This window comes from Numida meleagris, chromosome 6 (assembly GCF_002078875.1).
Source record: "Numida meleagris isolate 19003 breed g44 Domestic line chromosome 6, NumMel1.0, whole genome shotgun sequence".
Classification (NCBI taxonomy): Eukaryota; Metazoa; Chordata; class Aves; order Galliformes; family Numididae; genus Numida; species Numida meleagris.
Window position 1 is genome coordinate 27,225,697 of NC_034414.1, and position 24,107 is coordinate 27,249,803.

At 45.0% G+C, this 24,107-nt stretch overlaps 1 protein-coding gene across 9 annotated transcripts in view; it reads right to left on the reverse strand.

The window, feature by feature from the left end:
* RGS6 (regulator of G protein signaling 6) overlaps positions 1 to 24,107 on the reverse strand; it is a 241,848-nt gene that overhangs the window by 15,804 nt on the left and 201,937 nt on the right. For 8 of the 9 annotated variants that reach the window (XM_021401573.1, XM_021401571.1, XM_021401568.1 and 5 more), the window contains 2 exons: positions 17,358 to 17,544; positions 5,005 to 5,094 (listed from right to left, as the gene is read on the reverse strand). In XM_021401573.1, coding sequence (XP_021257248.1) covers positions 5,005 to 5,094; positions 17,358 to 17,544 — 277 coding nt within the window. Of the gene's footprint in view, positions 1 to 1,418; positions 4,146 to 5,004; positions 5,095 to 17,357; positions 17,545 to 24,107 lie in introns of those variants that run through there. The other variant, XM_021401574.1, reaches the window with a different exon arrangement.

Here is a 24,107-nt window from a genome sequence, read left to right on the forward strand (position 1 = left end):
CTGCAGCATCGCAGGCTGGAAAACCCGCCCATTTAAGCTGAAGCTTTGGAGTGCACTGGGGACAAGGCAGATCAAGCTGATGAAGCCAGTCCACACTGTGTCCCTGTACTGGCTGCCAAAACGTAGTGTCTTTGTTTTCACTGCAAGCAAGGTGATGCGGCTTCCAGCCTTACACAAATGCAGGATGGTGGTCTCCAAGGATGCAGAGCACCTCACTGTGTGCCAAGAGCTCATCTAGCACAGGTCACTGCATGTGAGGCCATTTTCCTACTACAGCTGAGGACAATGTGGGGAAGCAGGCACGGGTCACCCCAAAGCACTGATATGCCCCACAGAAACGCCTTCAAGCACAGGCTGCAGCAATGCCATGCTTTGGCATGGGGACAGCAGGCTGGGACCAGCTGAATGGAACAATCATCCCCATAGCATCCAGCTCTGAGTCAAAGTGTGACATTCTCTAATAAAATAAAAAGCAGCTGAGGCTGGCTGGCTGCAGAGCAATGAGCTGGCACAAGTAGATTTCCTGGCAGTGAGTGCAGGTGCTGGTGCATGGCTCCCCAGCTTCCCCTGCCTGCGTCCCTCCAGCACAGGAAAGGAATGACAAACAAAAAATTAAGAAAAAAAAATAGGAAAAAAATAAGGAAAAGAGACAGGCATTTCTCGGCACTGTGAGCACATCTTGGGTCCAGCCCAGGAGTGTCGGATGAGACTGCACTCTGGAGCTGCAGCACAATGGCAGCATTTGCACAAACACACACCGCAACTGCGAAGTGCCTCATGCACAAGCCCAGGTCAGGCAGTCCTTGTAGGTGCGGAATGGAAGGGACCATCCTTGCCTGCAAACACACCAGCTAGCAACAAAGGACATGAGTATTTGGATAAAACACGAAACAACCACCCCTGCTGTAGATTAAAACATGTCAGGCCAGGTAGGTGCTGAAAAACAGATCTTGTCAATTAGCCATTCACTAATTATTGACAATTTTCTCTGAGTTTTTCTTTTTCCACAATTAATTATTTGTCTAACCATCCTGATTTTAAGTTCCTTTGTGTAGATTCTGTTGGCATAGAACAGTGTAAGTAGAAAAACTTACGAAAACCAGCTGACACTAATTATTAAAAGTAATTAGGAGAAAATTACTCAGCATCTTTCTAGCATTCAAGCCAGTCCTGCCACTGAATCACACCGGTCATGTGCACCCTGATGGGACCAAGCAAGGATGGCATCTGCAGTGGGAACGAATACAGAGAATCAGGACAGAGGCTCTGGACAAAAGCGATGCTTCATAAAGCGTATGCTGAAAAAGCAGCCTGCCCCTCCTGGCACGAAGCTCCTAGCCACCACCTTGCTAACGCTTTTGCCAGGGACTTGAAAAGGAATCAGAAAATGCATTCAAAAGCTCAGTCCTCTGAACTGCAGGACTGCAAAATTCCTTCCTTCCTTCCCAGGATTCATTTTGTTTGCTGCTGAAGGAGAAAACCATGCATTGCAGAGGGATGCTGCTGCGCAAATATGAACGGTAATCACTTCCCTGACAGTGGTTCAGGAAAAGGCCAGAAGCAGGTCCCCAGCTTCTCAGGCAGTCATTTATACCTGTCCAATGGGAAAAAGCAAGGGGCATGGACAATGCTACCAAATGGCTGAAAAAGCACTTTACATCTTTTTGTTCTGAACACAGAGGCACAGGGCGCTCACCTTTCTGTGCCCACTGATGAGGACAGTCCTGCACCAAACCCAGTGTGCCTGCCTTAGCATGATGGGGCTCATTCCCACAGCTCTGCAGCCCCTGTGGGACACTCCCCTGCCTGCGGGAAGCCACCACATGCCAGACAGGAACACTGGAGTTGTAGTAGTTCAGCCACTGCTCAAGCTGGCAGTCAGGTGGAGATGCCCACCAGCATCATTGCTTCGCCTTCTTTTCATGAACAGTAATGGAAAGCATCTCGAGGTCTTTCCTGCTCCTTTCACAGAATCAACCAAGATGGAAAAGACCTTCAAGGTCATGAGGCCTCGCAATCAGCTCCGTGCCCTCTGCCTTGCTCAGCAGGAGGCCGACATAGAGGTGGTGAGTGCAGGCCAGCCCAGCCCTCAGCCCTTCCTCCTCCCCAGTGTGCTGCTTCCAGTCACGCCCATGCCAGAGGCTGACCTCCTGCTCCCTGCTGAGCACCATGAATCTGCAGGATGGAGGCCAATAGTATTGCGGTTGTAACAATGACATTGTGAAGAACAGAGGGAAAAAGAGTCCAAAACAAAATAACAAACGATGTATGCCTGGTCTGTATGTAGCCTATGTCCTCCACTACCATGCATCAGTTGTGCAAACAATGCATCCCTTTTATCCTCCCCAGTCCTTCTCATAATTCTGCCCTTGTATCTCAGTCCTGACCCAGAACTTTTCCTCTCTCTCTCCCTTTCATTACTGCACTCCCAGAGCAGGGAGTGGAAGCTCACACGTGTGTAGTTATTGTACAATGTGGAACTTACAGTGTCTTCCAAACTCCAAATCCCAGCATCCCAACAATTTCAAGCATCTTTTGAGGCACTAAGGAAGCCTCGAGATGTCTCCACTGAGGAGGTTGCTCTCTTATGCTTCCATTTGACAGAGAATAGAATATGAAGCAGAGTAAAGCCAAACTTTCTTTTCCCCCCAGGACCACACAAGAATGTAAGTGGGGGAACCAAAGGATGCACACGGATTTTGTGGTTCCTAGTCCTGTCCTTCAGCCACACAGCAGCCTTTTCCCTTGTCCTGCCGTCTCAGTTTACCACGGCCCAGCACTGGAGGGCTAAGGATGCCAAGAGACATAAACACACCCGTGAAATATTCATGTGTGAATATAAGCCATAGGCATTCATGTACTTTGTGCATACAACTCTCTTAGCCCAAGTCCACAGTGCTGTTCTTCCAAAAAAATGAATTTTCTATAATGTAAGTAATATTGGTATTGCATAGAGGCAGCGTTAGGACACTATCTGGGGGATAAGACATATTCATGCTCCAGACAGACATACCTCATTAAGCCTGAAGCAACTGCGATGAATTTCTGCTCGCATCAGTGAAGCCAGGACTTTGTGTGCAGGCTCTAAACCAAATCCTCCACCTATGCAGGCTTCGATAGCCCACTGTGTTTCATTCCTTCTGCTTTCCAGATATTTAGAGGAATTTTAAAAGGATGCCTCTTAAACCTGCACCAAAGGCACTAATGATCTTACCGTGCAGCTCAGTGTACAGAAACTTCATGTTTTTTCTGTCAGCATTTCTGTATCTATGCTGCCTCAGAAATGTTCACTCGCTCAACACAATGCGACATGATTGCTAAGAGCTTGGCAGATTCTGGAGTAACATCAATTCCCCCCCCACACAGTGTGAAGCAGGTGAGCAACGCATCTACACAGAACTACATACTACTGCCTTTTTTGCACCTTACTATGTTTACTTGTGCACCCACAGCTCTTTCTAAAAGAAACTTGATTCTTACTTTCACGGCTGTGTTAACATGACACCAAGGCCTGCTCCTCCGGCTGTTTGCGGGGGGATGAGGATGTCATGCTGACACATCCAGGCCTTGATCTGACAGCAAACAAGGACTGCAGAAAAAAGCCTCTGGTTTGAATGGGCTCAGCTGGGAGGAGAAAACCCTTCTGCTTTGAAGCAGATGAACCCTCATGTGTTCAGCGGAGGGAGGATGGGGATGGCATGCCAAAAGCTGATAGGGGCAGAGGATGGCAAAGGTTTTTATGCTTTATACTATCAGAGGACTTTGCCTTGCACTTCCTTCTTTCCCCATAACCTCTGAACTCTAAGCAGACCTAACCTTTTCAAATATAAGCGGCGCTGCACAGTGCTGTCTCAAATCAGACATTTTGAAACAAAGGGCTGACTGCTGCCCTCCATTACCAGCTACAATCCACCTGCCTGCAGACCCAGGCATAGCGGACAGAGGGGTTTGTCTCCTTTTGTCACACTGCGCATGCTTTTAGGACACACAGTGACAATCAGGACAAAAATACCACTGGGATTTCATGGTATTGTGCCAATGCAATGTAATTTGGCAGCACACAGAGAATGCAGCAGAAAAACAGCAGGGAAGATGGTGATGGGAAAACCCACGCTCAGGATGTAGGAGCCAGTTTATGAGTGGTCCTGAAAGTCAAACAGAAGAGAGACATACACATGTATACATGCATGCACAGGAACACACATGGACACACAGACTTACGGGAGTCAGGAGGTGCAGGAAGCATCTGAACACAGCCACTAGTGCAGAGAGCTGTAGATTACCTCCCAGCCCCTTGGAAAGGACGGACACTTGGGTAGGAGCTACCACAACACTAGGTAACCACTCCTTTGTTACCTTGAACTGGGGGTTCCCGGCAGAAATGCAGTGCTGACAAAGCACACGTGGGTGCCAGCAATACTAAAGAACTCAAACTCAGTTCTCCTGTAAAAAATGTGGCTGAAACCCTTAATTGCTGCATGGTCACAACTATTTCCAAGGAAAAAGAAACATCTTTTTTGTGGCAAGAGCAAGGGAAAATGAGAATGGAAATCACTGCAGGGCAGTCTAGAGGTAAGGCATCCAAAGGGAAGATCACCTGGTGAGGCTGAGGAGGTGAAAACCACAATGGGTGAAATTTACAAGACCAATTAATAGATTGATGAGTTCTGCTTCTCGTACAGACACCATCTTTGTAACGAGGAAAAGGCAATACAGTTTTAATTGCCTGCACTGCATTTGGGAGACAGTTGTGCAAGATGAGCACATTTCTGGGTTTTTTTTGTTTTTTTTTTTTGTCTTGGGCCATCCTGTTTTCCCAAAAACATATGTTGAGGCTGTGCATACGGATGCCATACCCTATGTCCCTGGTGAAGAAAACGAAAGTTCTCATTAAATCAAATTTTTAAAATAGGAAACAATATTTTCATTTTCACACTAGCAGCAAGCAGCAGGCAAGAATCAATAAGTGCAAAGAGATGCAAGCATGTCCTTTCCAACAGATACCTTCTTCTTTGCCAGCAATAAGTCCTGGTAAGCATTTGAACGGAGGAAGCGCGCATAGCTGTCACTCTTCATCAGCTTGTAAATGTGTTCCTGTGGGACAGGAGGAAATGAGAGACAGAGAATTGTTATCAAACCTCATTTAGACATCACAGAGATTTAAAACACAGTGAATTAGAAGGATGAGAGACTGATCAAAGTCCTAATTAAGTCTGCTATTACTGATTATGTGTGTTGTGGTGGCATACAGGAGGTCCATCCTGGGGCAGGACCCTGCTGTGCTTGGGGCTGCATAAACACAAAGCAAAAAGATGGCCCTCACCCCAAAGGCTGGCACATATTATTCAGTAATCAGTGTTATTCTGTAATGACTACAGCTCTCAGAAATCCCCAGATCATAAGCAAATGGCTAGCCAGGCTGAAACTACTGGGATGTCTCAGGAAAGAAGAAATAAATGCCAGAATTTGTCCCATAGATTAGGTTTCATTGTACTTGCACTATCACCCCACCCTCCCATTGTAGTTCATGAAGGGGAACCAATTCTTGAACACATTTCATTTCCACTTAAACAGATGCCTAGAACAAACAAATCTATTCACGTCCTGAAAAAGCCTTTATGTCTGGCTGACTATACGTGAAGTTTATAGGACTAGTACACACATTTGCATCATATGTATAAAGTTATGTCAGATGAATCCCTTCCATAGGGCCTTTTGTCTCCAATTGGGTCAAACTACTGTTACTGGTTTGCTTGGAGTACACCCCCTACCTATCTGCATCTTCAGATTTACGAAGGAGTGTTCCCACTGCAGCAGAACCTACTCTTTTCCCTTGCCTTGCTTAGTTTTACTTACCTGCTGAAAATTCCTTAATTTGGTCAGCACTTCTCCTAATTGTCTAATTGTCCCTAGATTTGTAAATAGATATTATCCCAAACATCAAGAAAATCAGATCAAAATACTTTGACCCAATAAGGACCAAGATTACATTAAAGGAAATTAAAGAAAAACAGGCATCCTGGATATTTTTCTTAGACTTCGCCCATGGAAGCATTCTTACAGAGTTAATGAACAGTTTTATCTATACTGATTTATACAACGTAAAATATTCTCTCCTGCCCTACAGCCATCGCAGTTGAAACTTCAGAACAAGCAACCCAGACACAAGTCACAGAGTTTATTTCACAGTGTTAACGAGCCAAGCAAAATTCCCTTATCTTCTCCATCATGGGCAATCAGCGATGACCTGCCTGTATACAGAACTGCCTCATTCAGCTTTCTTGTGCTATTCAGTGCATAGTTCTAAGAGGGACGTAACTACCACTGGTTTTTACTGAGATGCACAATAAAATGCACCCTTTGAGCTACAACCTGGTGTGGAGCACTTTTTACCAGTTAATTTCATTTCCACAGTTGCTTTCAGACCTGTCAAACCCTCATTTGTATGGCATTATCTATCTGAAGAATAGCACAAGATTTTGCAATAGAAAAGCTCGTATACAGTCATTTAGCAAACATGACCCCTTCTCACTGCAGGAAAAAGCCAGAAGTGAGGGCACAGCCCCCACTGATCACCTACAGCACTGCCAAGGACTTCCCATCCAGCTGTGGGATACTCCTACTTATACAGGGCAGAACGAGCCAAGCATGAGCTGAGCTGAGCTGAGGACAGGGAAAATAATGCATGTCATGGGTATGGTCATTGGCAAGTTTATACTTCTCTGGAGTGAATTATGATTTTCAGCAGCATCTCACTCTCAAACACTTCAATAGAAACAATTTAGTAGAAATAGAAATTAACTTGAGTTAATTTAAATCAACCACGTGGCAACCAGTTCAGCCATACCGTTATCTCTTAAGTTCTCTGAAGGAGACTCTGTCTCCTACCAATGTATTCTTCATAATTAAGTGGGGAAAAAAAAAAAAACCACAACAACCCTAACTGTATAACTAGAAGGCTTTTTTCCTTCCTCCTCCATAATTGTCGGGCAGCTGATGAGCACCTGGGGCAGGCACTCTGCAGCCCATCGGTAGCAATGGGTCAGAGGAGTCTCCCAGAGCCTCCCTTTTGCTGTGAGAGATGTGATGTGATGCCCAGTGCACCTGTAAGGCAGGGTGCTGGGGGGAGCAGTGCTGAGGTGGGGAGAAAGGGGCCATGGGCTGAAGGCACAGCAGTGGGCAACAGGGACATTTTGATAGACAGCTGATTAAATTGTTGACTACCTTCAGATTCCAAATGATTTCTTAACTGGTCAGATAACAGGGTCTGTTGTGAAAGGCAAAGATAACATTTTTGGAAAACAGCATTCAATTTTCATTGCCACACAAGCAGATCACATTAGCTGCTTGCACATAAAAGAGGAACACAGCAGAGCAGGGACTGCTGGCTATGCAACCCTCCAGCATGCCGGCAACTACTATCAGTCTTGCTCATGTCAAGATGACTTCAGGTATTTGACCTTAAAGCAGTATAAACTCAATATCTGGATGGTGAAAGGAGGAAAAATTACTTTGACCCTGAGATGAAATAAACCACAAGCCGATGTCTTAGCTGAGTCCACTCTGAAGAGGAAGACTATCGCACACTCATCCCCACTGCCACCCTGGGTAGGTAGCTGGTATGCAGGATTTTCTCTGCTTTACACATCCTGGAATCATTGAGCAGCAACCCTGCTACCTTTCAGCTGCTCACCAGCGACATAATCAAACAGGGAATTCTTAGGCTTTGAATGCTAATGAAGAAAGAAGGCTGGGCATAGGGAAAGGGAGGGACATGCTTCAGACGCAAACTTTACAGCTTAATTGCAAGAATTCAAAGGGCTTGCTTTGAAGAAGTACTGGAGGCACAAATGATGCACTGATCATTTATTTTATAGCGCTTCACAGAGGAAATCTGAGCCAGCTGCTCAGGTCAGCAAAGACTGCCTTCCAATTTGCAACAGTCCAGGACAGCTTACATTGCTGCAGCCAACTCCCTGCTGAGACTGCACCACAAAGCTCCTGTAGAACTGTGGCTGCAGTCCACATTCAGCTCAGTTACACAACAAACCTAGCTCCAGGACAGGAAATGCTGGTGCCTGGGACATTTGCTTGGATTCTTAGCCTAGTCCATCCTTCGTCACCAATCTGTTTGCTGCTATACCTTCTGCAATCTGCAATTTTCTAGGGAGAACTTATAGCTAGCATTTAGCAGCTCCTAATTTCTTAAATAAATTGAAAGCTACTCGAGGTTGAGCAACTGAGCATAATCTTTTGAGGCAGCCTGAGCAACGGGCATATTAGCAGAGGTGCGTGCACAGATTTAGCTGCCCTGTGCAACATGTGCAAATTGGCTTGTTCCCTTGCATCACGGATTTTTAACTCACTTGGGATCATAGCAATCCACTGGTCTCTCACTTTCTAATTTACTGAGCAGCTGCTTTCGTTCTTTATCACATAGTAGAGAGGGAGCATAACTTCACCAAAGACTGCAGCCAGCATCTCCAGTGGTGCACCTGACACGTACGCAAGCTCCAGGACATACCTGAGGCTGCTGGCAATAAATTCAAGTCCTCTTATACTAAGAGAACTTTGCATTTTATAAACTTGCTTGTTACAATGGAATGAGCTCATTATTACTGGCTCCCTGAATACGCAAAGCAAGTTAACTATTTGTGTGATTTTTAACAATTCCCTCACAGGACTCCTGCAAATAGAGCGGGCTTACTGCTGACCAACCTCAGCGGTGAGCCCAGGGTCCTGAGCTAAGGTGCCATCCCTCTTGCCACCACCACAGTGTGACAAACTGTAAATTTTAAAGCGGAAAAGGTTCTCACTTCTGTGAATTAGCAAACAAAGGAACCAGATAGGTAAACCACAGAAAATGCCTCTTCTATGGTTTTACATGTAACCTCAGCTTCAGCAGAAGTGTAGGGAAATAAACGCTGATAAGCTCCAGCATCTCTTGGCTTGTTTCCATTCACAAGCCCTATCTCTGGAAGGAGATGAAAGACAAGCTCTATAAATTTTCTTGACAAAAGGGGAATGGGAAAAAAAAAATAGAAGAAGAAAGTTTGCAATCCAGACGGGAATGTGGGAGGTGGCTGAGATAGCAGAAACGTTTCAAAGCTGCACTTGCTTCAAATCAACATGCTGCAACGTGACCAGGGCCCTCTTCCCCTCACAGGCAAAGCACAGTGACCCTGAGGAGAGCAGGCAGCAGCCGAGCAGTACCTGGGGAACACCAAGAGATATGTGGGAAAAACCTGAATGACAGAAAAATAACAAAGCAAACAGGCTTGCATAGCACACCTGGTAGGCCTCTAGAAGCCTGTTATCTGTTGAGAACATTTATTTTCAGCAGAATATCTTGGTTCTTTTCTCTGAAATATGCACATGATAAAATAGCCGTGTTGGTGGTTAAACACAGCTATTGCTAGTCTCACCTCTTAGCCACTGTGATATTTTGTGACAGGTCTGAAGTAGGTTTTGCGGCTGTGAAGGCCAAGCACAATTTTCTCATGAACTCTGAATACCAGCTTGATTCCAGCAAGCCCTTAAATTTTAACTTGCCGAGGGAAAGTTTTCCCAGTTTGTGCCTGAGCACAGCCGTACGCTTTAGGTGATGAGGGGGATGAGGGGGAAATATCTGATTCTTTGCTCGTCTCAAGCCCAGGCTTCCCACTCAGCACACTTGTAGCCCATTCTGGGGGTTTACACCAGATAGACACAAGATAGCTAGACAGCTGCTGAGAGTCACCTGAGCTCCAGTGCCCCACTTCGCTGTTCACAAACAGGTCAGCAACCTCTTGCTGTAGATACCCCACTCACATCCCCTCACCCTACCACCAAGACCTGGCATTACAGTAAGGCATTTATGGATACCTCTTTGCGCTGCAAGCAGGCAAACGCAGCAGCTGCCCCTGGAGCCAGCTGCAAGGCATATTTGCAGCATGTCAGACAAATTCATTTGAACACAAGCCCCAAAGCAATATAAAGTAGCAGAGGAAACAACTAAATAAACAACAGCAAGCCATCATGAATGTTCTACCTGTGCGCTGGGGGAGAACGTTCTGCAGATTCACGCATGAGAGAGCAGAGCCTCGTGGAACGCCTCACAGCCTTCACTGGGAAGGACCACAGAGGCCAGCTGAGGCCCTGCCGAGGGTCTGCATCCCAAAGGGACGGGCCCCACTGCACAAAGAGGATGGGGGAAGGAGAAAACAGGGTGATGCCATTCTGAGTATGCAGTGTGAGACTGCTGCATCTTGAATTAGGCACAAGAAGCCAAAGCAGCTGGCAGCAGACACAGTGGAGATGAGGCACACAAAAGACCTTCACCCTTCAAAGAGCTTGGCTGATAAACATCAGTGTGGTAAGGAGGTGGGGAAACATGGGGTTTTCACCCCAATTCTCTTTCACGTCTCCAAATCTCTGCTCATTCAGGTCCCTGCACATACCACTGTGTCATTCCCAGCAATGGTGTGTTGCCTTTTTGAGCAGCCAGCCTGCATTAACCAGTGGTGCCAAGCAGCACTGCCACCTAGCATGGCTCTCACTGCTGCTGGAGTGCTAGGCTTTCCTGATTTATAGTTTAGAAAATAAACGTTTCAGGTTGGTAAGTGACACTTAAGGGTCTTGCCCTGAGTGTGAATTGCTCTGGAAAATTTGAGCAATATCTTTTTGGCCTCTGTGAAGTTATTTAAGTGACAAAATAATTTACACCCACAGTTTTAGCTGGCGTATTTTCTTCACACTCAACCAAGTTGTTTTTACTACTACAGAAAAAAAAAGATGAATAATTATACTGTAATATAGACTAACCTCCTTGCTAATCTAAAAAGCACAAAACCTCTTTTCAGACCCCAAATGAAATTACACCAGGCACAGCAACGTAAAAGAGCTTTAGCAGGAGAAATCACTGTAAGCAATGAGAGCTCATTTTGAGTAATACATAGAAATCCTTTGTTTAGCCCTGTAGATACAAAGTTAGAAGCCTAGTGTAAATCTTTTGTGCGAAAGTGCATTGATAAAAGTAACACATCAATTTAGTCCTGGCTCCTCTGTAAATGGATGAGACAACTGGTTTGCTTCATACCTTCAGAGGTACAGAGGGGGTTGCAGCGCTGCTGGGGCCGGGGCAGATGCACTGCAGAAGGCAGAGCCCTGCCAAGCACTGCGCTGTTTAGGGGTCAGCTTGGTACTGCAGGAGGATTTAGTCCTAAATATAGCAAGGGCTATCCAGGGAGACCAGAGTGGGCTGCCGGGAGTCTAACGCCATATGAGCAGCTTTAGGTTTTGAGAACAATGATCATGGCTAAGAGGCTGATTCTCACAATGGGGGCCAAATCCTGGCTACTGGCAAAAAGCCCAAGTGAACAGGTTTTGCCTGGGAGGAGGGGGACAATCTCATGCAACACTTGCAAGACTGGTATCTCTTTTCCAAACAATGCAGTACCTAGAAGACACAGCAACAAAGATGTCTTTTTGTGCTTCTTATACATGCTGCACTACAGCCATGAGACGGAACTACTCAACTTTTTGACCAAGATCTTTGCAAGGCTGTCTGTAGCTTTTTCCTTCTTCATTTTCTAGGGAAAATCCTGCCAAAAAGCTGAGTCCTGGGAAGGAACATGCAGCATCCTTGCCACAGCAGAAATTAAACTGGGGCAATCTATGTCCCCTAGGAGACAGTGACAGCAGGATGCAGACTTACAGAAACAAGCAGCATCTAGCTTCTGAGTAAAGGTGGTGATGCTGAGGTAGGTATGACTGATCTTGCTTGAATGCTGACACAGGGAATACATCCTGAATACAAAAACTGCCTTCCAAGTCTCGTAAGCATTTTGGCTGCACTGCTATATCCCCTTGGACAAGCCTTTAAGTGACTGAGCTCAAACTCTTCAAGTCCATGCTACAAATACATATCAAAATCTTATATCTGTTTGCTGATTAATGCAATTCAGACAGCACAAGACCAACATTCATGCCTGCTGTGGTCTGAAAAGGAAAGATGTGAAATGCATTGCTAATAAATCTCCCTACAGATTATTATTTTTTTAATTAAAAGAGGAACTCTTCAAGAAATAACAGGTCTTAGAACAATTAGACTGCAGTGTTCCTGTAGTATGTGGGTTGGGCAGGTGTGGAACTGACTTATCTGTAAGACTGCTCACCCACTGCCCACAAAAAGTGGACTTGTGGAGTCCTGGCTGCTCAGGAGGAGAGGGATGCATTTGCAAGCAATTTTGCTCACTGCCTGGTGAAACAGATCAGTGTCAGCGACGTCCTGACTTTGACATGAACAGGAAAGGCTCTTGCTTTGCAAGAAATGGTTGTTCCTTGCAACCCAGAAGCACAGGAGTCACAGAGAACCAGCCTGAGTGTTAAATTCAATTTTTAAGCAAGCCAGAGACTTTTCCATGCCATCCATTCAAAGGTATTTTTTGGAGTTAGGAGGTGTCTGGCAAAGACAAAAGTTGCTTATTAAGACATTCTTTCATAGAACATGACTATTAAAGTACAAATTAAAATGAAAAGACAAAGATAAAAAAAAGTACTTTCTGATGTGCAGCGTGTATATACATTTAGGAAAAAGTCTCAGGAAAGTTGTAACACTTACTATCTGCTCTTACATTGACCTCTGCTACAAGTCTTTCATTTCCTGCTTTGTGTAGCATCAGACACACCAGCACAACCCTCCATGATCACTTTCCTATTTTTGTTGCAGGCATTTAATTGCTCTTCTGGGTGCATTTGTGGGACTCTTGGTTTTAGATTCAGTTTAGATGTAAGTTGTTCTGGGAAATCCACAGGGAAGGAACTTGCATTTTTTTTTGTACATGTAACAAATGCACAGCAACAGTGAGGTTTCAGGTAAAGGCTGTATCTACTGGAGAGCACGGCAAAGGAAGATTTTCCCCTCCATCCCCACAGAATCAGAGCCAAAAGGGGAGAAGAAAATAAAGGCCAAATTCTTGTGTAGTTTCTAATGTTCATAGGCAGCGTAAAGCTGTCAAAGGCCTGCAAGAGGACTGGGCACCATGTGTGTATGTGCAAGCACATGCTTTGTGCACACCCCAAACCAGTGCTTTCAAATCCCCATGGTGCAAGCTGAGCAGCACTGGCTCAGGGCCACTTGAGCCACCTTTCACAGCAGGGTGCCTGGGTCTGCCCCACATCCCCTTCTGACTGCCCATATTGCCAACCAGAACTGCTTGGTTTTCTATCCCAAGTTACCATCCTCAACAGACATACAGGTAACTGGGTTGACTAGGTGAAACTTTAAGAAAATACCACTAATCTTTCCTTGAGTTCTTACATGAAAGGTGATCCAGATGCATACAATGAATGACTATTTTCACATTTTCCTTCCGTGCTGTGATTTAGCTCAACATCTACAAAAGGAGTTCTGTACGCTTGGTGAATAGGCGCCATGCATATGCTGCTCTATATGCTTGCTTTCACATCCTGTGCATACTTGAAAAAACAAAGTCAGTGGAAGACCGGTCACTCCTTATTTTCCCTTATTGGTAGAAAATGACGTTCAATTTCCAAAAGATCTTTGCTCTCACTTGGAGTTTGTTTTTTAATTCAGTAGGGTCCCATCACCTTATGTCAACACTCACAGCTTCTTGGTGACACCAGAACGAAAACTGAGGACTGACCACTGACAAATCTTCCAAGGGCTCAGCTCTATGTTACCAGCACCAGGGGCAGTGAAGAGGATGAACTGCGCCCAGATCTGGGCCAGGTACATTTCTGGTTTGAACAGCTCAGAGTTTGGCATTGTGGTCTAAATCTGCTCAGGAATTATTAGCTAAGGATCTGCATAGTACAGTCAAAATCCCTAACTGAACCCAGATTAGAACTGAATTTCCCTGAATCATCTTCACAGAAACAACAGATGATTAGTTCAGGTAAAGGAATGCCATTCTAAAACTCTATTTCATTTATACAAGAAGAAAAATAAACAAAGCAAGCAGATAAATAATTGCTAAGACAACTACGTGGCTTACCTTATTCTAGTATGCCTGGCTCTGAAGCCTACCAGCAAATGCCCCTACAAACAAACATCAATATCGGGCAACACAATACATCCTTACAATACTAGCTCACAATGCCAAGGTCTGCAGGATTGATGGGACTGGGGCAGGGGTTAAAGACTTTCTGAGAGTTAAAGACTTTCAGGAGAGGGGAGGTGATGCTTGAAGGTGTAAAGGAAAAACTGCTAAAAAAAATACGTTGTGCTATTGGCCATAATTGTCATACTCACAGCTTTGGGTTCTCATGTTAAAGACAAATTAGTTTGGCTGTCAGCAACTTCATCAGCCAAAAGAGGCCATTTGGAGGGACCAAAGACTATTTACTCTCCAAAGCTGGCTGTGCCTGCCTCATATTGCAGGGCCCCACAGGGGTTGTTCAGTGATGCTGATAACTCCTGTGAGAGCACCAATCCTGCTAAGTAGCTCACTGTTTAATTGAACTGACCTCTCCTGATGGTGCCCCATGTATTAAAAGCTGCTTCACTCCCAAGTGAAAATGGTTCAATAATTGTAATATTTTACTCAGTGGACAGTTGTTTAAAAGTAGAAAATAATCCACTCTGCTGGTAGGCTCCCCTCTGGAAGGGTCTAGCACCAAATCAACAGAAGGTGCCACAGGAGTGAGTTCTATCATCAGTAATAAACACACCCCAAAGTCAGGTTAGATTACGAGCTCTTTGAGGATATTTAGAGTTAAGATTTTCAGTATCACTTTTTTGAATGCAGAGACCATTTGTCTTCAGAGACTGAGTGGCCTTGGGATGCAGAGTTTTCAAGTGAGAGGCATGTTTGTCAGGAACCCTCTTTCTCCCTGTTTTCTTCTAGTTGTCTGACCAGATTTATCTCTACTGCCTTCTATGTTGGCCTTCATGGTTGCACAGCATCTGGGAGAGCTCTCTGGGGCTGGGAGCCAAGGTTACACAAAGCACCACATCCCTCTAGACTGTCAAACACCTGATAACAGATGACGCTTTGTTATCAACTTACGGCTATAAGGCAGTCAGTAGCCTGACATATACTGAGCTCTGCTGCACCTTTCCCCTTCCCAATGCTTTAATTTTCAATGCTTTTTATACACAATTGACATTTTGGGGGTCTTCCAGGTCTTCCCATGGGCTACAGTGCAAAGTCACTTTGTCCTGTTTTCCATCTCAGAAGCTGCAATTTCCTTTTCTCAGTCCAGCCAACCCTTTTCTTTCCTCATAATCTTAGCATCCCAGCATCGCAGGCATTCAAGGAATGTCCTGTTCAGTAAACTAATTTTTTTCTTGTCCCTTATTCACAAGGACATTTAAGTTATTTTTCTCCATGCTAAATCTACACAGGACAGGACAAGGCTTATATTTTCTCTCCCACAGTGGGCTGTGTTTTGACTACTTCTGTCTAGTTGAATCCCTAGGCATGTGGGATGTGTGTGAGCTCAGGCTCCTGGTACCAGTGTGCTGAGATAAGTCAGCTGGGCTATCACCTGCTCCAGATCAGTGAGACAACAGAGTCTCAGAGGTGGCAGGGCTGATGGGGGAAGATACCAAGAGGGTACCTGAGAGACTCGGGGGCACTTGTGTGGGCTGCCATGAAGTGGAGGTGTGAACAGGAGTGGTCCCTCTTCAGGTGAGGCAGTATCAGCCAACGTTGTGTCAGCTTCCACTGGGGCATGAGGTGTGTTGGCTTCTCTCTGCTTCTTAGCTGTCTGGTCAGGTAGTCAGAAACAGCTAGCTTAGCTTTTGCAGAGCTACCAGAGCCCACTGTGATGCACAAGAAGGTGATCAGGGTTCCCAATCACTATTGTGGCAGACTCTGTCTCTGAGATGACCATAGCTGAGCCTGAAGGTCTACCTCTGCCTTGTATTTCTGTTCCAATGAACCAAAAAAGATGAGTTAAAGACAGCACTCAACATAAAAATCCTCTGAAATAAAATTAACCCAAGGAGCTGAAGTTGCAGTCTAACTGCGAGAGCTCTGGCCTGATTTCATCAACTCCCCTTTGAACAGCAATTACATTGTAAACTGATCGGTTCAAGCCTAAATCCTCAGTGTCTTCTTCTGATTAAATTCTCATTGCCTAAACATCCATCTTATTCTCTGTTCTTCTACTTATCAATTGAATTAATTCCTCCATTATTCACCTATCTTCTTTAGCCAGCATTTTGCCATCATCTTTTTTTTTTCAGGTAATGTAAATTTGCAGAAGTTCTAGTTCACTACAACTGCAAAGAAAAATAAAATACATTTTAGCCAGAATGTCTTTATACTGCTCTGTTTCTCAGATTTAAAAAGAACGTTTATGTTGTCTGATATTCACAGGGGATCGCCTTAAGACTTTGCGTACATTCCTTCCACATGAGCCCTATGGAGCAGGATTGCATTCAGGAAAATACAGTATTTGATGCTGGTTTGAAAAATTCATTGCCTAACCTTGTATAAGTGGTCCTCAACATCTCCCCTGAGATGAAAACATTTTGTTAGCAGAGTATTTTGAAGAACTGCCCTTGAACACCAATTTAAAGAAAATACAAGAACAAGGATTCTTTTCATTTGTTGTTGATTTTACTACACGCTTTTGATAAAAAATGATTTTAAGGAGAATATCTTTTAATTGTGTCCCTGTTAATATTTGCCAAAAGATTCATTCTTCCTTTTTCCTTTTTTAGCCTTCATAAAATGACATTTTCACTTTTTCAGAAGGTTATGCTGTTTTATCCTAGCTCATGGTGGTTTTTCACAGATAATCTATTTTCCTAAAGGCATTTTCTGTATACAGTTTATCTGTAAAATTTCCCTGATAAATACGGGGCCCCTAGGAGAGAAGGATTAAGCTCACTGCATTGCTTACTGTCCTGAAGTAATTCTAAGGCATTGTCTGCTAGACAAGTTTCTAGTTGTGTTGGACGGAGATGCTGCGTTTGGGGTTTGGCTGGGAAGATATAATTAGCTATAAATGAATAAATGATAGAGCAAGCGTATTAATCAGAATTTTGATATGATATCAGCCATTCTGAAAATGTGACAGACTGTTGACAGGGAGTACAGAGAGCTCAAGTGAACTTTATAGCATTCTTTCATCTTTGCTTTCTCTGAGACACGGCTACAGCTCACTGCGCCTTGCAGACTTGTAAATTTTGGAACATTTGTTCCCAGAGGAGTATTAGCCTGTAATAGCTGATAGATTCAAAGAAAATATCATTTGCCCAGCTTGAAGAGATACCCTCAAAGTCACTTCCAACTGTGCCTCTCTCCTTTTTCTTACAAGTGAGCAGTGACAATGTGATAGTGTAATATCATGGTGAAACTGAGAGTTTTATTAGCAGTAGTTCCATAAAATCAGAAACAAACCTGTGCGTCTTCATATGTGTATCTCCCTGGGTCTTTGACATTTTGGCTTGTTTTCTCATAGCTGTGGGAATCCAGGTTGATAGCACTCTGGGCCCCAGGAGCTAGAAACTCTTGCCAGATTTCCTCCACTCTGGTGGTCACGTCCTGTAAAGGTTGTTTTTTGAGATCTTGGACAGCCAACCAAAACCTGTAGCAGGCAAAAAACAAAAGGGGAGACACTTATAAGGTAAGAGGAGAGAGATTTATACAAGATTTTGTTGATAAGCCTGGTCAGAGTCCCAAATGGCAGCTGAATTTGCAGGAGACTCTCCATTTAGCATGACTTTGGGGGGAGGTGTGATATACTTTACACCAAACCATTACAGTGTGGTTAAGATCAGAAAAGTGACTTTAAGAAACGATATATCCTTATTTAAACCATCTCTGCAGAAGTGTGACATTAGGGAGGCAAGCAGGAAACCTCAAGAGCCCATGCAGCTGGAGGAGGAACACAAACTGCTTCCCACCACCCCACCGCAATCTGCTGGTAATTTCTGCCTGCAGGATCTGTTGTCTGCAGGGGATGCAGAATACAGAACAACAAACTTAATATTCATATCATTTCCAGGGTGAAGTTGTGGCACTGGCATTTAGAGAGATCTTTTTTTATTTTTGAGACTCGTAAACTGACCAGCATTCAGATGGATGCCATGGGAAGGGATGAATACAGAACCCAGTTATGCCCATGCCATTGTGCTCTGCAGGGAGAGTCAAGGTCACTGCTTGTTCTGGGCAGCTGAAAGAGCTGCACAATCTTGAAAATCGTGCATCCCCCACTTTTAATTATGGAAGACTACCAAATAAATGAGTTGAACTTTCACTGAAAGCCTCATTTCCCATCTCAAATTATTCACTGCTGCCCTGTACTAAAGCAAATGCTTCCCCCATGTCGGGCGGAAGATGAGACAGTCTGTTCTAAAGCAAAACCCTGCAGGCAGCAAGGGAGAATGGAGAAGCCAGCAGTCCCCGTGACTCCTGTGCTGCTTTGGCCCCTGGGCTGGCTGCCAGCAGGGTTTCCTGGTGCTGCCACAGAAACATGGGGGGACCATCATCAAAGGAGGCTGCCAATCCATTTAGCCTTGTCCCATACTTGCAATAGAGGAGAAGGTCCTTCTTGGAAAAAAAATAATTGAAAATTTTAAATTGCAGATGCGATGGTAACTTGCAAATGCAGAAAAGGCACGAAGAAGAAAGATGCTAATCAACCAAGAGTAGCTGGGATGCTTTAAGATTAACACTTGGCTAGACAGAAGATATTCTGCCCTGGGAGCCTGGGAGGCGGGCTGGGAGCAGGCACACTGTGAAGTGACAGCCTGCCAGCACAGGAGCACCATCCATTCTAATAACCATTTGGCTCAGTCTGAAAACCGCCCAACCAAACCAACCTGATGCTAACAAGAACGAGCTCTTCCTACTGCAAGCAACTGTGAATTCATGCCCAAGGCTGGATGGCCTCTTTAAGGCAAAGAGGGTTTTTGCCTTGGTGGAAATTTCAAAGCTGTTCATTTGAGCTGGTATCTGAAAGTCAGGGAACATCAAAGAGGGGTACCCAGCCCCACAGCCATGACTCCCAGGTGAATTCTCTGCTATGAGAACCCATCCTGAATTCAGTGCATAAGCTGGGCTTCCTATGGCATTCCTAGAGCACTTATAAGGGAGCAGCAGGTATTTCTGCCCAGGAATGGTGCAGACACACAATGGCTACCTTGAATTTTTGCAGCAAGATCAAACACACTCCCTTAGTCAGTCCTGCAAATGCTGGAGCACAAGCTGGACCCAGGGCCATGAGCAGCCAGTAGGAGATCCCGCATTCCCTTCTCCTTCACCTGGGAGCTGCCCCATGGCAGTCACCTTGTGTGGGGCAGGAGGGAAATGTCTGCCCATGTCCTCCCCAGCAGCACCCCAAGGAGAGCAGAAGTAGTACAGAACTGCTTGCACTGAGGGGAAGGCAGCCCTGATTGCAGGATCTCTGCCCTTTACAAAACAGAATGCTAGATCTGGAGAAGGCTGATAATACGGCATCCTAAACTGGTGTCAGAGACATAAAGCATTCTAGCCTCATCCAGCATGTAATTAACTTGCTGTCACTCGCGGGAGATATTCTGTAATGGTCCTTTATCCCATGCAGACTCCTCATGGCACAGGGAGCTCCTGGAGCTCCACATGACTGCTCTGCCTCTGCGGGGTGCTGTGGGCGGCTTGCAGATGCCCTCAGCAAAAAGGCTGCTGGGGAAACCCTGCGGCTGCTCCTGAGGTATGGTGCAACACAAAAATGAATTTCAAAATTAAATCAGACAAAAAATATGGATGATTGGAGACTGAGGAGAGACTGTCAGCATGAAGATGGTGCTGCAACATCATCCCAGGGCAGGACTTGGTACCCCTGGCTTGGCAGCAAAGTTCTGGAGTGACTCTTGGTTTGAAACATGACCATACTTCCCTCTTCTTGCCTCACAGACCACCTTGCATCTCTCACCAGTCGCAGCCTTGCTCTCATTTCCTTTCAACAAGATAAAAACCATCAGTTTAACAGCACGGTTGGGAGGCTAAGTGAAGGTACGAAATAAGCACACATCAACACAGACTGGGGGGGGGGGGGAGGTTTCACACTGTTGTATAGCTTTATGGCTGCGGTGAGTGTGGGGTGGCTGAAGCCAGCAGAAAGCCGCCCTCAAAGAGGCGTGCTGGGACTGGTGGCTCAGCGAGGCCGTGGGCTAGGGGCAAGCACAGCCCTGCTCCTTCACTGCTGCTGCTGCATTCCCAGCGAGTGCTGTGCAGCAGGAATGGGAGCAACACGCCCACTGCCCTGCTGCCTCTGCTCAGCTATCCTCCCTCCTCCTCCCCCAGGCTAGGCACCCCACTTTTGAGCTGTAAAGCTCTTCTCACTACCACCTCTTACTTCTCTGGGACAGGATGTGGCTCTCTGTGGTTAAGCAGCACCCAGTGTGCGTCCGGCTGCCCGCCAAGAAGTGAATAAAGCCACGCAGAGCCCAGGAAGCAGCTCTGCTCACAAGTGACAGCTCGAGTGGAGAGCTGCAGCCACCACACTCAGGTCGCCTGGATGAGTATGTGTTATTCACAGGCAAAAGCAGCAGAAAATCTCTTTGTGCCATGCTGCTTCCCCTCGGCCGTGGAGCGCCCGTGCCGCCTGGTGGCTGGCAGGGATCGAACCCTGCTCCCAGGGCACCAGCACCAGGGCACCCGCATCACCTGCAGCACCTGGGGCTGCTGGGCATGGCTACAGCCAGGGCTTGGCGACAGCTTCCAGAACTGTTACAAACTTTGTGTGAATGGTTTTGCTTTGTACAAGCATAGGCTTAGGTACTTTTTCTCTTTGCTAAATAGGTCTGCTTTCCATAATGTCCCAAAATTTCATTTCCTGATGAAAATTAAAGGAAAAAAAACAATTGGCAACATGTTTCGGCCATTAGGTTTCACATAAGATAGAAACGCTTTCTGCAGATAAAATTCTTTTCCAGATAGCTCCATTTGCGACATATGTTCACAACAGCACACAAAACGTCCACGCTGCTATATTGCAAGCTCCACAGCACATTCCTATAAAGAGTCATGCATTCCCTACTTAGGCCCATAAACAGGTGTGCAGTCTTCTTTCCCATTGGGTAAAATTAGCATGTCCCATATTCCCACCTAGCTTTCTCCTTCCAGCTGACACCCTTTGAAGCTGGGAAAAAATCAATCCACTGGTTAGATGAACATCTCAGCTATCTCGAGGTGTCTCACGAGATTTCCGGGACATGAAAAATGTATACAACTCTCTGTTGGCTCCTTTTCTTTTTTTTTTCTTTTTTTTAAATTGAAGCTTTGTCATTTTGTTTGCTATATTTTGGGTACTTTAAAAATCAACAGAGGCAAAACAAACTGTAGATGAAAGACAGCAACAGAGACAGAAAACAGAAGAGAGCAAGAAAAAGAGTTAAAATAAAAACAGAGAGAAAAAAAAACTCACCTCCCCAGCTTTCCTGCTCTCACATAAATAATGGACAGACAGTAAATAAATAAGTTACAGGGCTCAGCCAAGCCTGGGAGACTGATGGACATGATCCTGCAAGCATATTACAACGCAGAAACACAGCTGGAAGGAGACCTGGGAGGTCACAGTCTGGTTTGCTGCTGTCTCGGGCAGTGCCTCTCTTGAGACCCCCAGCAGAACCGATTTTTCTCAGCTAGGAAGACATGGAAATGCCCCACCACCATCCAGCCTGGGATTTTGGATAGGGATAGAATTTGGTCCCTTTGATATATCACCGAATTACAGTCAACACACTCTCAGCTGCACGCAAGATGGAAGCTCCTTTCTAGCACCACCAGGAATTTCTAGATTTTTCAGCAATCACTTTCCCGTATCTGTCCTGAGGATAGCACAGTGGCCTGCAGGACTCCTGCCAACGTTAGCAAAGATCCACCTGATGCTCTCAAGATACCACATGTCCCTGCTGTGACAATTCCCATGTCTCCAGATCATTAGTAGGAGGAGGGGCTTTAGCAGACACCTGCAAAAATAATTTTTCTAGCAAGGGGTTACATGCTGTGCTCTCAGAAATTTCCTCACAGCTTCCCAGAGTTTGGGTGGGATGCATCTCACTTAACCATAGCTGCCCACCATGCAGACACAATCACTTGTCTCAGACTTACAGATGTTGGAGAATGAGGAGAGCATTACGGTGTAATTTAGTTGCTTTTAGATTTGTTTTCAGTTAAAGCTGAAATGAATCCTTCCCTGGTAATTCACTGACTCCTCTTCAGCTTCTCTTCTCTCACACTAAAGGGAGCCTTGATACTGGATGACGAAGAAGAAGGCATGTGCTATCAAGCTGGCTGCCTAGGTGAGACAGGTCCCTGCCTTCCTGCTGGGCATAACTTAAACCCTGCTTGCATGTTTAAGCATCCAGCAATTGATTTCCTTTCTACCATATACACTTAATGTGAATTCAGGAGCTTTCTCTGCCACACTTGAACCTTAGGGAGCCACCTTTCGCTTCTCAGCATTTAACAATCCATCCTATTCCAGCTTCCTTTATGAATACTTCTACCTTTATGTCCTGTTAATTATTATTTACAGCCCCAAGCAGCTCTACTAATACTGATCCAGTATTAGGTCATAACAATACCACATTAACCAGTACCATGGTAAAGATACCATAAGAATGAAAGCAATGATACAATATTAACTAATAATGATACCAGAGTCTTCCAAAAGGGATGTGGGATTTAACGTCTCTATCACAGCCCATTAATTTGCAGCTTCCCATGGCTACAGGCGTTTTCATAACCAACAAGAATGCACATCTGCAGGAGGAGCACCTCTGATTGACTGAGAAAGGTAAATGCTTGCTTTGTAATAATGAAAATTTCTCGATCTGTTTGAATAGGATGCACCGGGGGGACACCCACTAGTGGTAAAACCCGCTAGATTTCATTAGTGCAACCCCAAATATATGTCAGGAAACCCATTTGAGGAGCATTTCAATATAGTATATTAATTTTGCACTTCATCATTACAATTTAATTGCAAACGAGCTCCAATATACATAAGTGCAGTCATTAAGCACATACAAGTTCAGTACCTGTTCAGCAATACAGTATCAAGTTCATTTATGTAATTTATCAACACTTCCCTGTTTATCTTAAAAATAACTTTCAAGTTCTTAAAAATCACAAATATAGAAGCGCATCGATTTTTCAGTTTTGCTACTGCCACGCTTTTTGTATTTCTCCCTGGGCAAGCAAATACGATAAATATGACAGTCAGTTCCAAAGTCAGTTAAAGTCACTTCCTGGGAAATTTCACTTTCAGATCTCACATGCTAGCAGACTGCAATAAAGTGGGAACTGTTTATATGCTGTACTAATGCATGTAATTGTTGAAGTGAAAGAATTTTAACGAAACATAAATTTCAAGCCTGTGCAATTAAGTTCTGAACTGGTATAAACTGAGAGCAGCACCAAACCTTCTCACAGCCAGCAAAGGCACAGAAAAAGACAAACTGCATATTCAGCTGGTGGCAGATTTCTTCATCACTTGGGCAGGTATGATTCTGACAGTAAAACTGGGAGCACAATGTCTGCATCTGCCAGATACCTGTGTGGCCTATTGGAAGGGGACAGTCCCTGCGTCCATCCGTGCTCTGAGAAGGCATCACAGCACAGCCTCAACCATACAATTTAGACTGTGTAAAAAATTTTTTTTTGCTGGATACTGTAGTATCTAGGGCAGTCAAATGACATTATTTCTGGACCCTTCTCTGTCTCCCAGACTAATGAGGAGCAGGTGAAGACCACTGCAGATAGCAATGAACAGGGCACAGGAGTGCACACTGACACTCTACCACCAATTCAGACTTTGACTACAGCACCAGCCAGTGGCTGCAGCTTGCCCTGGTGCCACCACCACCTAGTGTTGGCCCACCAAAATTGGCAGCTTATTCTTGCTGCCTTTTCCTGCTGTAGTTGAAGCAGCAGAATTGTGCCACAGTATCTACATCAGTATCTACATCATGTTTCATACTAGAAATTTTGACTTCTTCACAGTGAGGAAAGCCAGAATGCACCCAGATCACCCACAGAAGAGAACTCTATTACAGTGAGAGTCAAGCTCTCAAATAGTTAAGAGATGCCTGAATTCAAAGTAGCCATTGCAAACCCGATTTGCTGAGTGAAAGCGCTGCAACAGCTTTTGGCCACATGAAT